Raw genomic sequence first — 12418 nt, forward strand, 5'->3', positions numbered from 1 at the left:
GAAAAGCAGAACAAATGGAAACTGGATGAAAAATAAATCTGAACTCCATCAAAGTTCCTGAGAGATTTTACAGAGACAGGAGGAGGCTGGAAGAAAGAGCTAGAAGTGAACTAAAGATTGGCAGCGGTGCTGGTGTAAATGAAGTGGTGAATCTGACAAATTGCTCTGGGAGCTGCCTCATCCTGTCTGCTGTAGCTGCTTTTATCTTTTGTCCCGGCCTTCACACTGAAGTGCAGCTCAGACAACAAAAGGAGAGACGGAGACAGCCGAAGTGACGTCGGGACGCTTGACTTTTAAAAAGTCCCGCGATCATTGTTTCAGCCGGCTAATATGCCTACAGGTCTCCTGCACACTTTAAACAGCAAACAGATATTTTGTTCTGAAAGTTTAATCACGCTTCAGTCATGACGTGGAACTACAAGTTACAAGTTTGATCACAGCTTACTTCTCTTTTCAGTGGCGATGGTAACGTCCTTGCCTTCAGCCCCTCCCAGTTGAAGCCATTAAACCACCTTCAGATACATTAGAGAAAACACACATCTGTAAGTGTATTTATCTTCTCACATTTACATATATGAGTTTGACTCTGTCAGAACAAACGCAAAGTAGGAAACGTCCCAATTTAAAGTTTGAACAGTGATTCGAGTGGTTGTTAAATGTCACTTGTTCTGGATCAAGAATTCTTTCTGTACATTTTACTTGGACTTTGACTTCTATTCCTGGCTCAGTATGGAAAATGAGAACTAGGTCAGCATCACGTTTAAGAACAACATATCAATCCCTGCATTATGAGTATATATTGTTTCCTGTAATGCGGTAGCCTCATGCTGTCTTTGTAAAGGAAAAAGGCAAGTGGCAAGTTCAATCATTTGATAAGCCTTGACGATGTTTGCATCCGACTGCTCTTGCACACTGTTCAGTGATTATCTAATTGTAAAGGCTATGAACCACGAGCCTTCATCCATAATGTTCAATCAGTGCTAATTTGTGGAACTAATCTTCCCGCTGAGATCCACAACAAATGAGTCAGTTCCTACTTACCTGTGCTTCTTAATATCAGTTATTCCATTTTTGAGATTACCCAGTCGCTCTGAGGGGTTCCGCCTATAAAACAGATCAAAGTCAGGAAATTAACTCTTCACCAAATTACTGTGCTAGTTCCAAGATGGTTGGGTTATGTTTTCCTGCTCTGTTGTTCAGAGCTTGAAGAAAACTGTTTAATGTACCTGGGTGTCAGGTATACTGAGCACATCAGCCATCATCAGACTCTGTCCTGAAAATCTGAATCGAGAATTTTGTGTCTACTTAAGCTTCAGGTATGTCGGCCTGCGCATGTGAGTGTGTACCTGCATAGCTTGCGTATGAGGTCCTCCGGTCTCTTTGTTATCTTCTTCGGGAAGTCCATCTTCTCAATGCCTCTCAAGATGAAAGTGTACGTCATCATCTGGTCAATTCCTGAGAACGGAGGACTGTGGAGTGAAGAAAAAATCGGCAGATATTCAGCAAGCTTTTAGCAGTACTTTGTGTAAAAATGACTGCAGGTCAGTGGGCAGAGTGAAGTGGATGAGTGAAAGGATGATCTTGCTGCAGATCGGAATCACAGAAGAACGCGTGCTCTAACCTGCCGGTAAGAAGCTCAAACACCAGGATGCCCAAAGACCAAAAATCCACACTGAAGTTGTGGCCTTTGTTGAGGATGATCTCTGGTGCCACATACTCTGGAGTGCCACAGAAGGTCCAAGTCTTCTGGCCACATCTGATCTTCTTGGCAAAGCCAAAGTCGACCTGGAAAAGGAGAGTTTAGTCTTTAAAGAGATGTTTACTGTCAGCCTGTCAGCATACAAGTATACAGTAATGTTGAAACTTTTAAAAGTCCTCTGGGGAGCCTTTAAGGCTTTTCCACAAAAATACCTGCCTACATTAAAAGCCTTACTCTTTAAGAAACCACTGTGCTGCTTATGTCTGCTTAGATGCCATAAAACATCCTGACGTCTAAGCAGTTTTATCAGACACATGAAAAAGAAACCAATCAACAAAAAATGTGTTATGTGACATGAATTTCTCCCTAATTCATTGTTTTCTTATCCATCCTACTTACTGTATCCATAACTAGCTTGTCATAGCATTTGTTCACTGCCCTGCTGGGTCAGCAGACGTGATGTTCATGTGTAATGAAGCTATAATGTTGTGACGCTGTCAAAGTTTGATTTGCTTTCAGTAAATGTGCCAGTAACCACTAAAATTGTAGTTACAGTGCTCCCCCTTTCTTTTAGTAGCCCTTTTAATTGCTTACTACCAAACTATTTAAACTATACTTCATACTGCATGCACTGGTGCACGTTATTAAGACAGTGGCCAGAAGTCGAACCCAGGACCTTCTTGCTAACCCTTGTGCTACCATGCTCCCATTCTTATATTAGTGAATAATTCACCATATGTCACTAATACATGACATACTCGGCAGAACACTAAACTTGTGACTCAAGCCACAAACCCTAAAAGCACCTGTGAGTCACAGATCAGGGCACGGTAGAGCTCACAGCACCCGCAGAGCAGAGGAATTAGCTGCATCAATTTGCACAGCATTTAAATGGATGACGCAGAACGTGGGTGGAGGAAAAAAACAAAGCAAAACGCTCACAGACCTGCCAAATGTCAGGCGCACACACAGGTGTGACCAAAGGAAATGTTTAGTTGTGCCTGACAGACTTTTTTGGTCGCAATTAACTCATTCACTGCAATTGACGTCTATAGCCGTCAATTGCAGTGAATGAGTCAATGGGTTTAACTCATTCACTGCCAATGGCTGGCAGTGAATGAGTTAAGACCAAAACGGTTGCATCCTGGAATCTGGAAACACACAGTTTGATTAAGCCTGATGACTCCAAACTATAAGAAATGCACTGGTCATCAAAGCGGGAGGAACATGCTGACAAGTGTTGTTCTTTCATGGTTCTGAGACAAAATGCGTTTACTTTCTGGAACTAATCTCACCAGTTTGATGTATCCTTCAGAATCCAGAATGAGGTTCTCAGGCTTCAGGTCTCTGTAGAGGACACCTTTCCGGTGGAGGTACTCGAAAGCCTCCGTGACACAGCCCATGCAGAATTTAGCAGCAGATTCATCAAAGCTGCCCCTGAAGACCAAAACCCAAACATCCTATTAAAACCTTTTGCAGCTTTTGTGACAGTGGCTCCAGACAATGGTTGGCATCTCCTACCTGTCCCTGAGCAGACTCCAGACCTCTCCACCCAGACAGGCCTCCAGCAGCATGTACACATATTTGTTATCCTTGAATGTGCGATACAGTCTGGAGAAAATGAAACACAAACAAGTTTAGCTTTAAATACAACAAATGCCATTTTATCATCATTTGAGATCAGCATTAGTCTTTTTATTCCTTTGATTTATTTATGTGGTTGACGCAGTTTCATAAAGAACCCGACAATATTTGAGACTGAAGACAACCAGACGTGCAGCTGGTGAAAGAACCATCAGGGGCAGACAACTGCTAAGACTCTCAGGTCTAAAAGATTTGCACATATTTAACCAAATCACTTTCTGAGTTATAATTCGGAAAATCTAGTATTTATTCTATTTTGACTCCACTGATATTTTGGTTTTTAAACATGTCATATTTGCTCAATCAGCCATGAAAGTTGAATGAAAATGGCAACAATTTTATATTAAAGTATTCTTTATGCTATATTTACAACAGTATTGTTAAATTCAACTATCACATTCAAAATAATCAGTAGTTGTCATTTACAATGTGAATTTTCTTTTGTTTGTTTTAGTGTGTGGTCAACAGTGCTCTTCTCCAAGAAAGTAACAAAAAAAAAGTAATCCCTTTACTGATTACTTATTTTCAAAAGTAATTAGTTACTTTATTACTTAGTTACTTTTTGAAAACATGATACACAACCCGGATAAGTAATGAAGCAATAGACCTTTCAGCCAAATTCTGTTTTTCTGCATAATCCATCATGTAAAATTGAATCAAATGAAAAAGTCTCTTTTGAAAACTTGTTTTATTAGTTTTAACTTTATGCAAAAATAAGTTTTCTTCCCACACAGAGTGAACAGCGGACGCTAATGTTTTTGTCACTTTTTACGGAATCAAAGTAATGTCAGTACTTCCAAGCTTTAAACTCTGCATGGTCGCACGCGCTTAACGTCATTGTCACGAGACACTCTCACAAACAAAATCACGATTTAGTAACGCAGTAATGCAGCGTGCTTACGGGAAAGTAACGGTAATCTAATTTTTTTTGCAATACTAATCCCTTACTTTACTCATTACTTGAAAAAAGTATTAAAGTATTACAGTAACGCATCTCTGGTACTCAAATGTTGGACTTTGCAGGAGCGCTGGACTTTTCTTGATACTGCCTTGATTTCAACGTGGGGAAAATCAGGTGGGTCAACGGCTCGTTTTTCAAAAAATTATGTCTTGAAAACTGTTTGATAAATGATGCTAAAACTGCACAAAAATCATTGTATATGTTTAGACTGTAACATAAAATTGACGGTCTAGCAGAGGGCTGCTAGATTACCCATGAAAAGCAACAAAAATACAAAAAAATATAAACAGGAAGCAGGGCACCTAAATTATTAAATTTCGCCCGAGCTGTAATTATCACATAAATGAATTAATTCTAGCTTAATATATGAAGTAATGTTTTCAGATTTTAGTGTAAATAGGAGCCTAGATCGACATCCGTGATTCAACATTAAGCTTAAAGGCTCTTAAAACTGCAGCGTGGGTGTCAACCACTCCACCACAATGCCACCGTACGTAGCCTTAAGTCTTACATCACCCGACGTCGGTCTTGAAAACAGATTAGGAATAAAATAGGTACACAGAGTGTATGAAGAGGAGGTTAGCTGGATGAGCGTTACAGAAGGTGAAGAATGGCTTTAATATCAGAGTCTGTTCCACTGCATACGGTGAAATCGGATCATCGTAATCTCACAAAAGACAAAGAAAAGCTCCTGTTGCAATATTTCATAAGAAATAACCACATTTTCTTAGCAGACATCTCAATATCCCCTGCTATTCTACCCCACTGAGAAGATGTAATCTGCTCAGGTCCCCGACGGTGATCTCATCAAAAACTAATAAGCGCAGCATTGTGTTCCCAGACTAATGGAGCAGAGATTCATCATGTAGGATAAAAAATGGAAATGAGTTCCAAGGCTGGGCAAGAGGACGCACTTGACTATGAAAGGCGAGCGAGCCTCCGCGAGGATCCTCCTCTCTGAGTGGATGTGTTCTTCCTGCCTGTTGTCCACCACGTGCTTCTTTTTGATGATCTTGAGTGCAAAGGTGACATCCTCAGTCTTCACCTTCACCTGCAGATGGACATGACAGGGTGGGTGTGACTCAGCACAGACCTCAAACAGCAGGCATGGTTCCCATGTAAACATTAAGTTTACTCCTACCCATGAAAACACCGTCCTAATGAACTTTCAGTAGAGTAAATTGATGCACTATCAAAATAATAATTTCTATATGAAGAAGGTCAGATTAGATTTTGCCAGAAAACATCTAAAAGAACCTGCACAATTCTGAAAAAAAGATTCTTTGCAAAGATGAAACCAAGATTAACATGATGGGAAGAGAAAAGGATGGAGAAGAGCATCAACCATCGAACATGGTGGAGGTTACTAGTGTTTATTGATGGTGTTACTGCTGATACAACCAGCAGGATGAAGAGTGTGCAGGACTACACTCTCTGCAAAGATTCAACCAAATGCTGCAAAACCGGTTGCGCAGCGCTCATGGATAATAACCCCAAAAAGAAATAGGATATTCTTCAGTAGGCATTCTCAATCCAACAGATTGCATTTTTTCAGTTACTGCAGACAAACTGAATGCTGGAAGATTCTCAAACTCACCAAAGGTCAGCTCTTACCAGTTCTACTCGTCCAAACCCGCCGACCCCAAGGGTAGCAATGACCTCCAGGTGATCAAAGGGCCTGGATGAAGAGAATTCGGAAACCAGTTCCTTCAGCTGGATGACGTCAGGAGACAGAGGCTGACTTTGGTGGCGTGACACAGACCTCCTGGATGGAAGACACAGACAAAAACAGAGTGTCTACCTTAACCTAAACATTTAGCAAGAGAAGCAGTAGATCATAACTACTGTACATCTGTGAGTGGAGTTTTCACATCTGTATCTTTCAAATCATAATTTATTACAATTTAAGTGAATATTTGAACATTTCATCTGCTGACAAGTGAGCCAACGAAAACTTTAACAGAGAAAAAACAGCTAACAGACGAGTGCCTCAGATGGCGAACACCAGCTTATGTTTTCATCAGAATTTTGAGCGAGTCTTCTCCTCGCTGTATTATCCGTAAAGTGTGTTTGAAAAGGGATGAATGTGTAAAGCTCACAGAGTCGTTGATAGAAGTGGAAAAGTTCGATGTGGATGCAGTAAGAACAGAAGGTTTTCAGTACTCGTTAAATACCCCGGATAAGAAGGATGGTGTGTCACGTTTCTACTTTAACTTGGTAAAAACAGCTAAACTGAAACAAGAGGTAAAAAAATCTAAGCATGAAAAAAACTATAACGTGAATCTCCTTTGCAACACAAAAACTTAACAACCTGCAGACATTGTATCAACCCAGAAGCTGAGAATAATTAAACATTGCAGTGATGTGCAGTTTGTTTTGCAATAAGTAGTCATTTCTCTGTAATGCAACCCATTTCTTTTTCCATGCTCAGAACATTTTTGTTCACTGTCGTGAACATCGGGTGCTGCACCTACTTGGCATGTCTCTTCTTGTCGTCGCGATCGAGTGTTGCCACGTACCCTTGGAGGTACTTCTGCAGCTCATTGAAGGTGCCCACCGTCTGATCAAATGTCCTAGAAAAAAGACATCGGCACATTAGCAAACGAACCACTGGAATGTTGGCTGATTCCAAATCTGAACTCAGATCACTGATAGCGATCGAACACGGTGAGATAACGAATGAATTTTTGTGGGAAAACGTCTGGAAAAAGAAAATGTTGACACCGGCTGAAATGTATCAGAGTACAGCTTTGTTCTTCATCATAGACTGGCGTCTTTGTTCAGAGTCATTATCGGGTGAACAAAAGCATGTCTTTTACAACCTTTTAGGCATTATTTTAAATCTCAATACTCACTCTCTGTCGATGACGAGGCACTCCACCCCGTTCTCATCAGCAATGATATTGGCAGACCTGACGTCGTCACTGAAAGAGATGTGAATCACATGCACACAAAAACTAAGACAACTGTACATTTTACAACTGTTTTCATTGTGAATTTAGCATTATGAAGCTATTTCTACCTCTGCCCACATTATGCTTTTGTGTGTTTTTTCTGTGAATACAAAACTTGAAACATTTTTAAATCATTCTGATAAACAATTCACTAAAATTTAGTGAATAAAAAGTTATTCATGGTTACAGATTTATCGGTGGAAAGTTGACAAAGAGCCTTTAAAGTATAAAGATTTAAAATATCATGTCAGACTTTTAAGGTCAGTAGATTGATCTGAGGGTGCTATAAAGCCACTTAAAACTATGTTTCTTACTGCCATTGTTTGTATTGACAACATATCGGGAATGATGTCTGGGATCTGAAATATCACGTTACTTTGGACCTCTGACCTCATCTACAAGGTCAAATAAGATCAAACTTTCATATAATACTTTTTAAAATGGTTTTCAAAACATGTTTTTAATTTCTACTATCTTTGTTTATTGCTGCAACATTTAGGAAATGATACTGGCATAAGGAGATTCTAAACATCACATAGTTTGCATCCAAATATCATGTCACATTTCTTTTTCTTTCTTTTTTATGTGTTATGGCTTTAAAGACAAAAGAATGAGCTGCCTAATTAGTTCTTACATATAAAAGAAAACAAAAACAAAACCCTTCCCTTAAAAACACAGAGAGAGTGAGCTGGTCCTTGTTTGTTTATGATGCATCGAAGAGGGCTCCACATGATTTCCAAAGCTGTGGTTGGTTCATTTTTCAGATTTTGTCTATATTCACTAATTAATTGTTTTGCACTATGTTATCCTAGCATTGGTCTCGGTATTGAAGCAGGTGCTGCGTTGTGTTACCTCCCAATCCTTACCTTTAATATTCATCTATATAGCACCAGTCCACAACAATCCCCTGACGCTGTTTGAATATTTCAGTCTTTTGTTGACATGACCTGACTGTTGCTGTATTTTACCTTATAAGTGCTTTTTCTCCAAAGTAGTCTCCCTTCTGCAGCGTGTTGATGATCTGTGGCAGCTTGTGGGCCTCGGTGGTCTGGGTCACTTTCACCTGCACAAGACAGTTTGCTGGATGTTCATCTCTTCACCTCCTACAGACGCTTTGATTTTCTCTAATTTTTTTAAAGCACTATAAAAACATAAAATGCTAAAGAACTGAAACAACCTTCCAAATGTTTGAGGTTAGTTTAAAGTCTTCTCTAATAGTACATAATCTGAAATGTCGTAGATAACAGTTACTGATTAACATTTTGGATAATCAGGCATGATTTTTAAAGCGACGTCTACGTGGACCCGTTTTTAAAATCCTCTCTCCTCCCCTCTAGGTTTGTTAAACAGGCAGAGACTTTTAACAAACCTGTTTTCTTCAAAAAAATTAAATAGAAGACATTGACACAGTCTGCAGTACTCTCTTCATAAATCCACACAGTCAGGCCTCCATGGCCTTTAATGAAGCTTCCAGATGAGAACCTGTCTGTCTGTCAGACGATGATGTATCGCTGTTCTTTTTCTCTTGCTACTTCGGTTCAATCTAGTTTGTCCAGTTTGCAGGACAGATTAGATCTCTTTGCTAGCCTGAGAAGGCCTTGGTGTCCCTCCACTTCTGGCAGAGCTGGATGGGGAGCTGGTAGCTACGTAGCTTTAACACAACAATTTCTTCAAAATTGTTTTGGATTTCCCCTTATCTCACCTAGACGACTGTGTGACCCATGGCCTGGTTTTTCTCCTATTTTTTTTACACAGAAGTGATGTTTGGTGAAAGCAGGCCCTCAAACTGAACGAATTTATTACTTCCAGGCTGGACGACTGTAATTCATTATTATCAGGATGTCCAAAAAACTCACTGAAAAGCCTTCAGCTAATCCAAAATGCTGCAGCAAGAGTCCTGACAGGGACTAGAAAGAGAGAGCATATTTCTCCTGTTTTGGCTTCCCTTCATTGGCTTCCTGTTAAATCCAGAATTGAATTCAAAATCCTGCTCCTCACATACAAGGTCTTAAATAATCAGGCCCCATCTTATCTTAATGACCTTGTAGTACCATATCACCCTATTAGAGCACTTCGCTCTCGCTCTGCAGGCCTACTTGTTGTTCCTAGAGTATTTAAAAGTAGAATGGGAGGGAGAGCCTTCAGTTTTCAGGCCCCTCTTCTGTGGAACCAGCTTCCAGTTTGGATTCGGGAGACAGACACTATCTCTACTTTCAAGATTAGGCTTCAAACTTTCCTTTTTGCTAAAGCATATAGTTAGGGCTGGACCAGGTGACCCTGAATCCTCCCTTAGTTATGCTGCAATAGACGTAGGCTGCCGGGGGATTCCCATGATGCACTGAGTTTTACCTTTCCAGTCACCTTTCTCACTCACTATGTATTAACAGACCTCTCTGCATTGAATCATATCTGTTATTAATCTCTGTCTCTCTTCCAAAGCATGTCTTTATCCTGTCTTCCTTCTCTCACCCCAACCGGTCGCAGCAGATGGCCCCGCCCCTCCCTGAGCCTGGTTCTGCCGGAGGTTTCTTCCTGTTAAAAGGGAGTTTTTCCTTCCCACTGTCGCCAAAGTGCTTGCTCATAGGGGGTCATATGATTGTTGGGTTTTTCTCTGTATCTATGAAGCGCCTTGAGGCGACTTTTGTTGTGATTTGGCGCTATATAAATAAAATTGAATTGAATTATAATGAATGATTACATTAACTATTAATTTAATGTTACAGTGCGTACACAAATGTGCTTTTAAGGAGTGTACTTAATTATACCAAATGGAACATGATGGGCCCAGTGTGATGTGGTGGTGTTGAAGTACTTTATGCTTTCCTGACTTGCTGTTTGAATAGAAGCATTATTTGCATATCAGACGTCTGGATGCTGGATGTTCATCTCTTCACCTCCTACAGACGCTTTTAATTTTCTCAAATTTTTTTTAAAGCACTACAAAAACATAAAATGCTAAAGAACTGAAACAGCCTTCCAAATGTTTGAGTTTAGTTTAAAGTCTTCTCTAATAGTACATAATCCGAAATGTCGTAGATAAGTTACTGTCACGGTTTGCGGGGCAAGCCGTGTGGAGTTGAAATAGGACCCAAAATGCGGCAGCTCTGGTGCAGATGAGTGTTTATTTGACAACCGAAAATACAAACAGCAACGGTGTGGGTACCATGAAACAGGAAAACCTAAACTGGGTAGAACTAATAACACAAACCAGAAACGAGGATGCAGGGAGGGCCGGGGAAATACATACGGGAAGACGCAGGGAGACCGAGGGGAAACAACACAGACGAACCAGCAACTACTATGACAGAAGACACAACTTAAATACACTCAGAGAACACAGGGGCATTACATACAGGTGGGGACACAGCTGGGAGTAATTAACATGACGAGACTAGGGAGGCAAACTGAAAACACTCACATAAGACACAGACCTTCACAATAAAACAGGAACTTACACATGAAAGGACACAAACTAAGAAACGCGGACTAGATACAGGAACACACGGGCAGAACAGAGTAAACACTAACCAGAGGAAGAACAGAACCAAAATCGCGAAGAGAAAACACAAAACGCTGGGTCAAAAGGACCCAGGATCATGACAGTTACTGATTAACATTTTGTATAATCAGGCATGATTTTTAAAGCGACGTCTATGTGGGCATAGACAGACCCGTTTTTAAAATCCTCTCTCCTCCCCTCTAGGTTTGTTAAACGGGCAGAGACTTTTAACAAACCTGTTTTGTTCAAAAAAATAAAATAGTCTGAAACTCAACATTTTTTCTGTAGAAGACATTGACACAGTCCTGCAGTACTCTCTTCATAAATCCACACAGTCAGGCCTCCATGGCCTTTAATGAAGCTTCCAGATGAGAACCTGTCTGTTCTGTCCCTTCACTTCTGGCAGAGCTGGATGAGGTGTCCGGGGGGGGAAGCTGGTAGCTACGTAGCTTTAACACAACAATTTCTTCGAAATTGTTTTGGATTTCCCCTCATCTCACCTAGACGACTGTGTGACACATGGCCTGGTTTTTCTCCTATTTCTTTTACACAGAAGTGATGTTTGGTGAAAGCAGGCCCTCAAACTGAACGAATTATAACGAAGATTACATTAACTATTAATTTAATGTTACAGTGCATACACAAATGTGCTTTTAAGGAGTAGTGTACTTAACATGGAACATGATGGGCCCAGTGTGATGTGGTGGTGTTGAAGTACTTTATGCTTTCCTGACTTGCTGTTTGAATAGAAGCATTATTTGCATATCAGACGTCTCTGATTTTCCTCTTCAAACTGTTGCCTGCTCGAGCTGCAGGCTTCCACCATTCCACACCTGCAGCCTGAGAGTTGTCAAACCTTTCAGTAATTTGTGAAGCACTGAAAACCAGCGGCCCACCCTGGCCGAGGTCAAGCATCCCACTGGTGGCATCGTGGTGCCGAAAAAATGCCACAATTACATCACAGCCGTTATGGTCAAAGCGTGCTTTAGCTAAGTGTCCCATTTGACCCCACTGACCTTTACTTCCCTGTTTTTCCTGATGGCAGGCACTCTCAGATGTTATTTCTACCCTCGTTTGGGGGGGTTACAAAGAGGAGGGGTGGGGGGCATTTCCTGTATTAGCCCCCTTCTTTCCAAACAACATGTGTCTCTCTTTGGTTTGGTTTGGTTAGCTTAGCGCTGAAGAGCTGCAGTCTCGGATCAGCTCATAATGGCATTTTGAGAGTCCCCGTGGACAGCTCTGGTGTCGGGTTCCCGACTTATCAGACAGACTGGCGGGTGAGTCATAGCCCTACAACTCCCCAGACTCACGTACAGTTTGGTCAACATACTGGTCGACATATTGGACTGTTACTGAGGGAAGACACTTATTCTGTGTGTGTTTTATCTTGTCTTTTGGACATTTTCTCTCTTAATGATTAAACGTTAAACGCGATATGAGGCAGGTATATTACCAAGATGCTCCTCTTTCTTTTGTTGGAGATGTGCTTACTATAAAACACTGCTGTATGCAGCGTCGTTTTCATTTGTGGAAACCAGATTGAAGCAACGTCCTGCAAAGCTTTGAGAGTCGAGCGGTGCTCGAGCAGCTGTTTGGCACTCAGGCTGAGTAACAAGAGCTTTTGCTGCAAATACGGGAGCAGCATCCGGATCCGTGCAATG

At 40.9% G+C, this 12418-nt stretch overlaps 1 protein-coding gene across 2 annotated transcripts in view; it reads right to left on the bottom strand.

Moving 5' to 3' along the window:
- The window catches only part of prkg2 (protein kinase cGMP-dependent 2), a 37750-nt gene that overhangs the window by 4736 nt on the left and 20596 nt on the right, over positions 1–12418 (bottom strand). For both annotated transcript variants that reach the window (XM_086315464.1, XM_086315463.1), the window contains 11 exons: positions 8227–8321; positions 7160–7228; positions 6779–6877; positions 5919–6069; positions 5219–5355; positions 3221–3310; positions 2995–3136; positions 1622–1785; positions 1347–1469; positions 1042–1104; positions 446–512 (listed from right to left, as the gene is read on the bottom strand). In XM_086315464.1, coding sequence (XP_086171590.1) covers positions 446–512; positions 1042–1104; positions 1347–1469; positions 1622–1785; positions 2995–3136; positions 3221–3310; positions 5219–5355; positions 5919–6069; positions 6779–6877; positions 7160–7228; positions 8227–8321 — 1200 coding nt within the window. The remainder of the gene's footprint in view (positions 1–445; positions 513–1041; positions 1105–1346; positions 1470–1621; positions 1786–2994; positions 3137–3220; positions 3311–5218; positions 5356–5918; positions 6070–6778; positions 6878–7159; positions 7229–8226; positions 8322–12418) is intronic.

The sequence above is a fragment of the Aulonocara sp. 'chitande type north' Nkhata Bay genome, linkage group LG12 (genome assembly GCF_057382095.1).
Source record: "Aulonocara sp. 'chitande type north' Nkhata Bay isolate Kocher_YH1m ecotype deep benthic linkage group LG12, A_spYH_male_GT1.1, whole genome shotgun sequence".
NCBI lineage: Eukaryota > Metazoa > Chordata > Actinopteri > Cichliformes > Cichlidae > Aulonocara > Aulonocara sp. 'chitande type north' Nkhata Bay.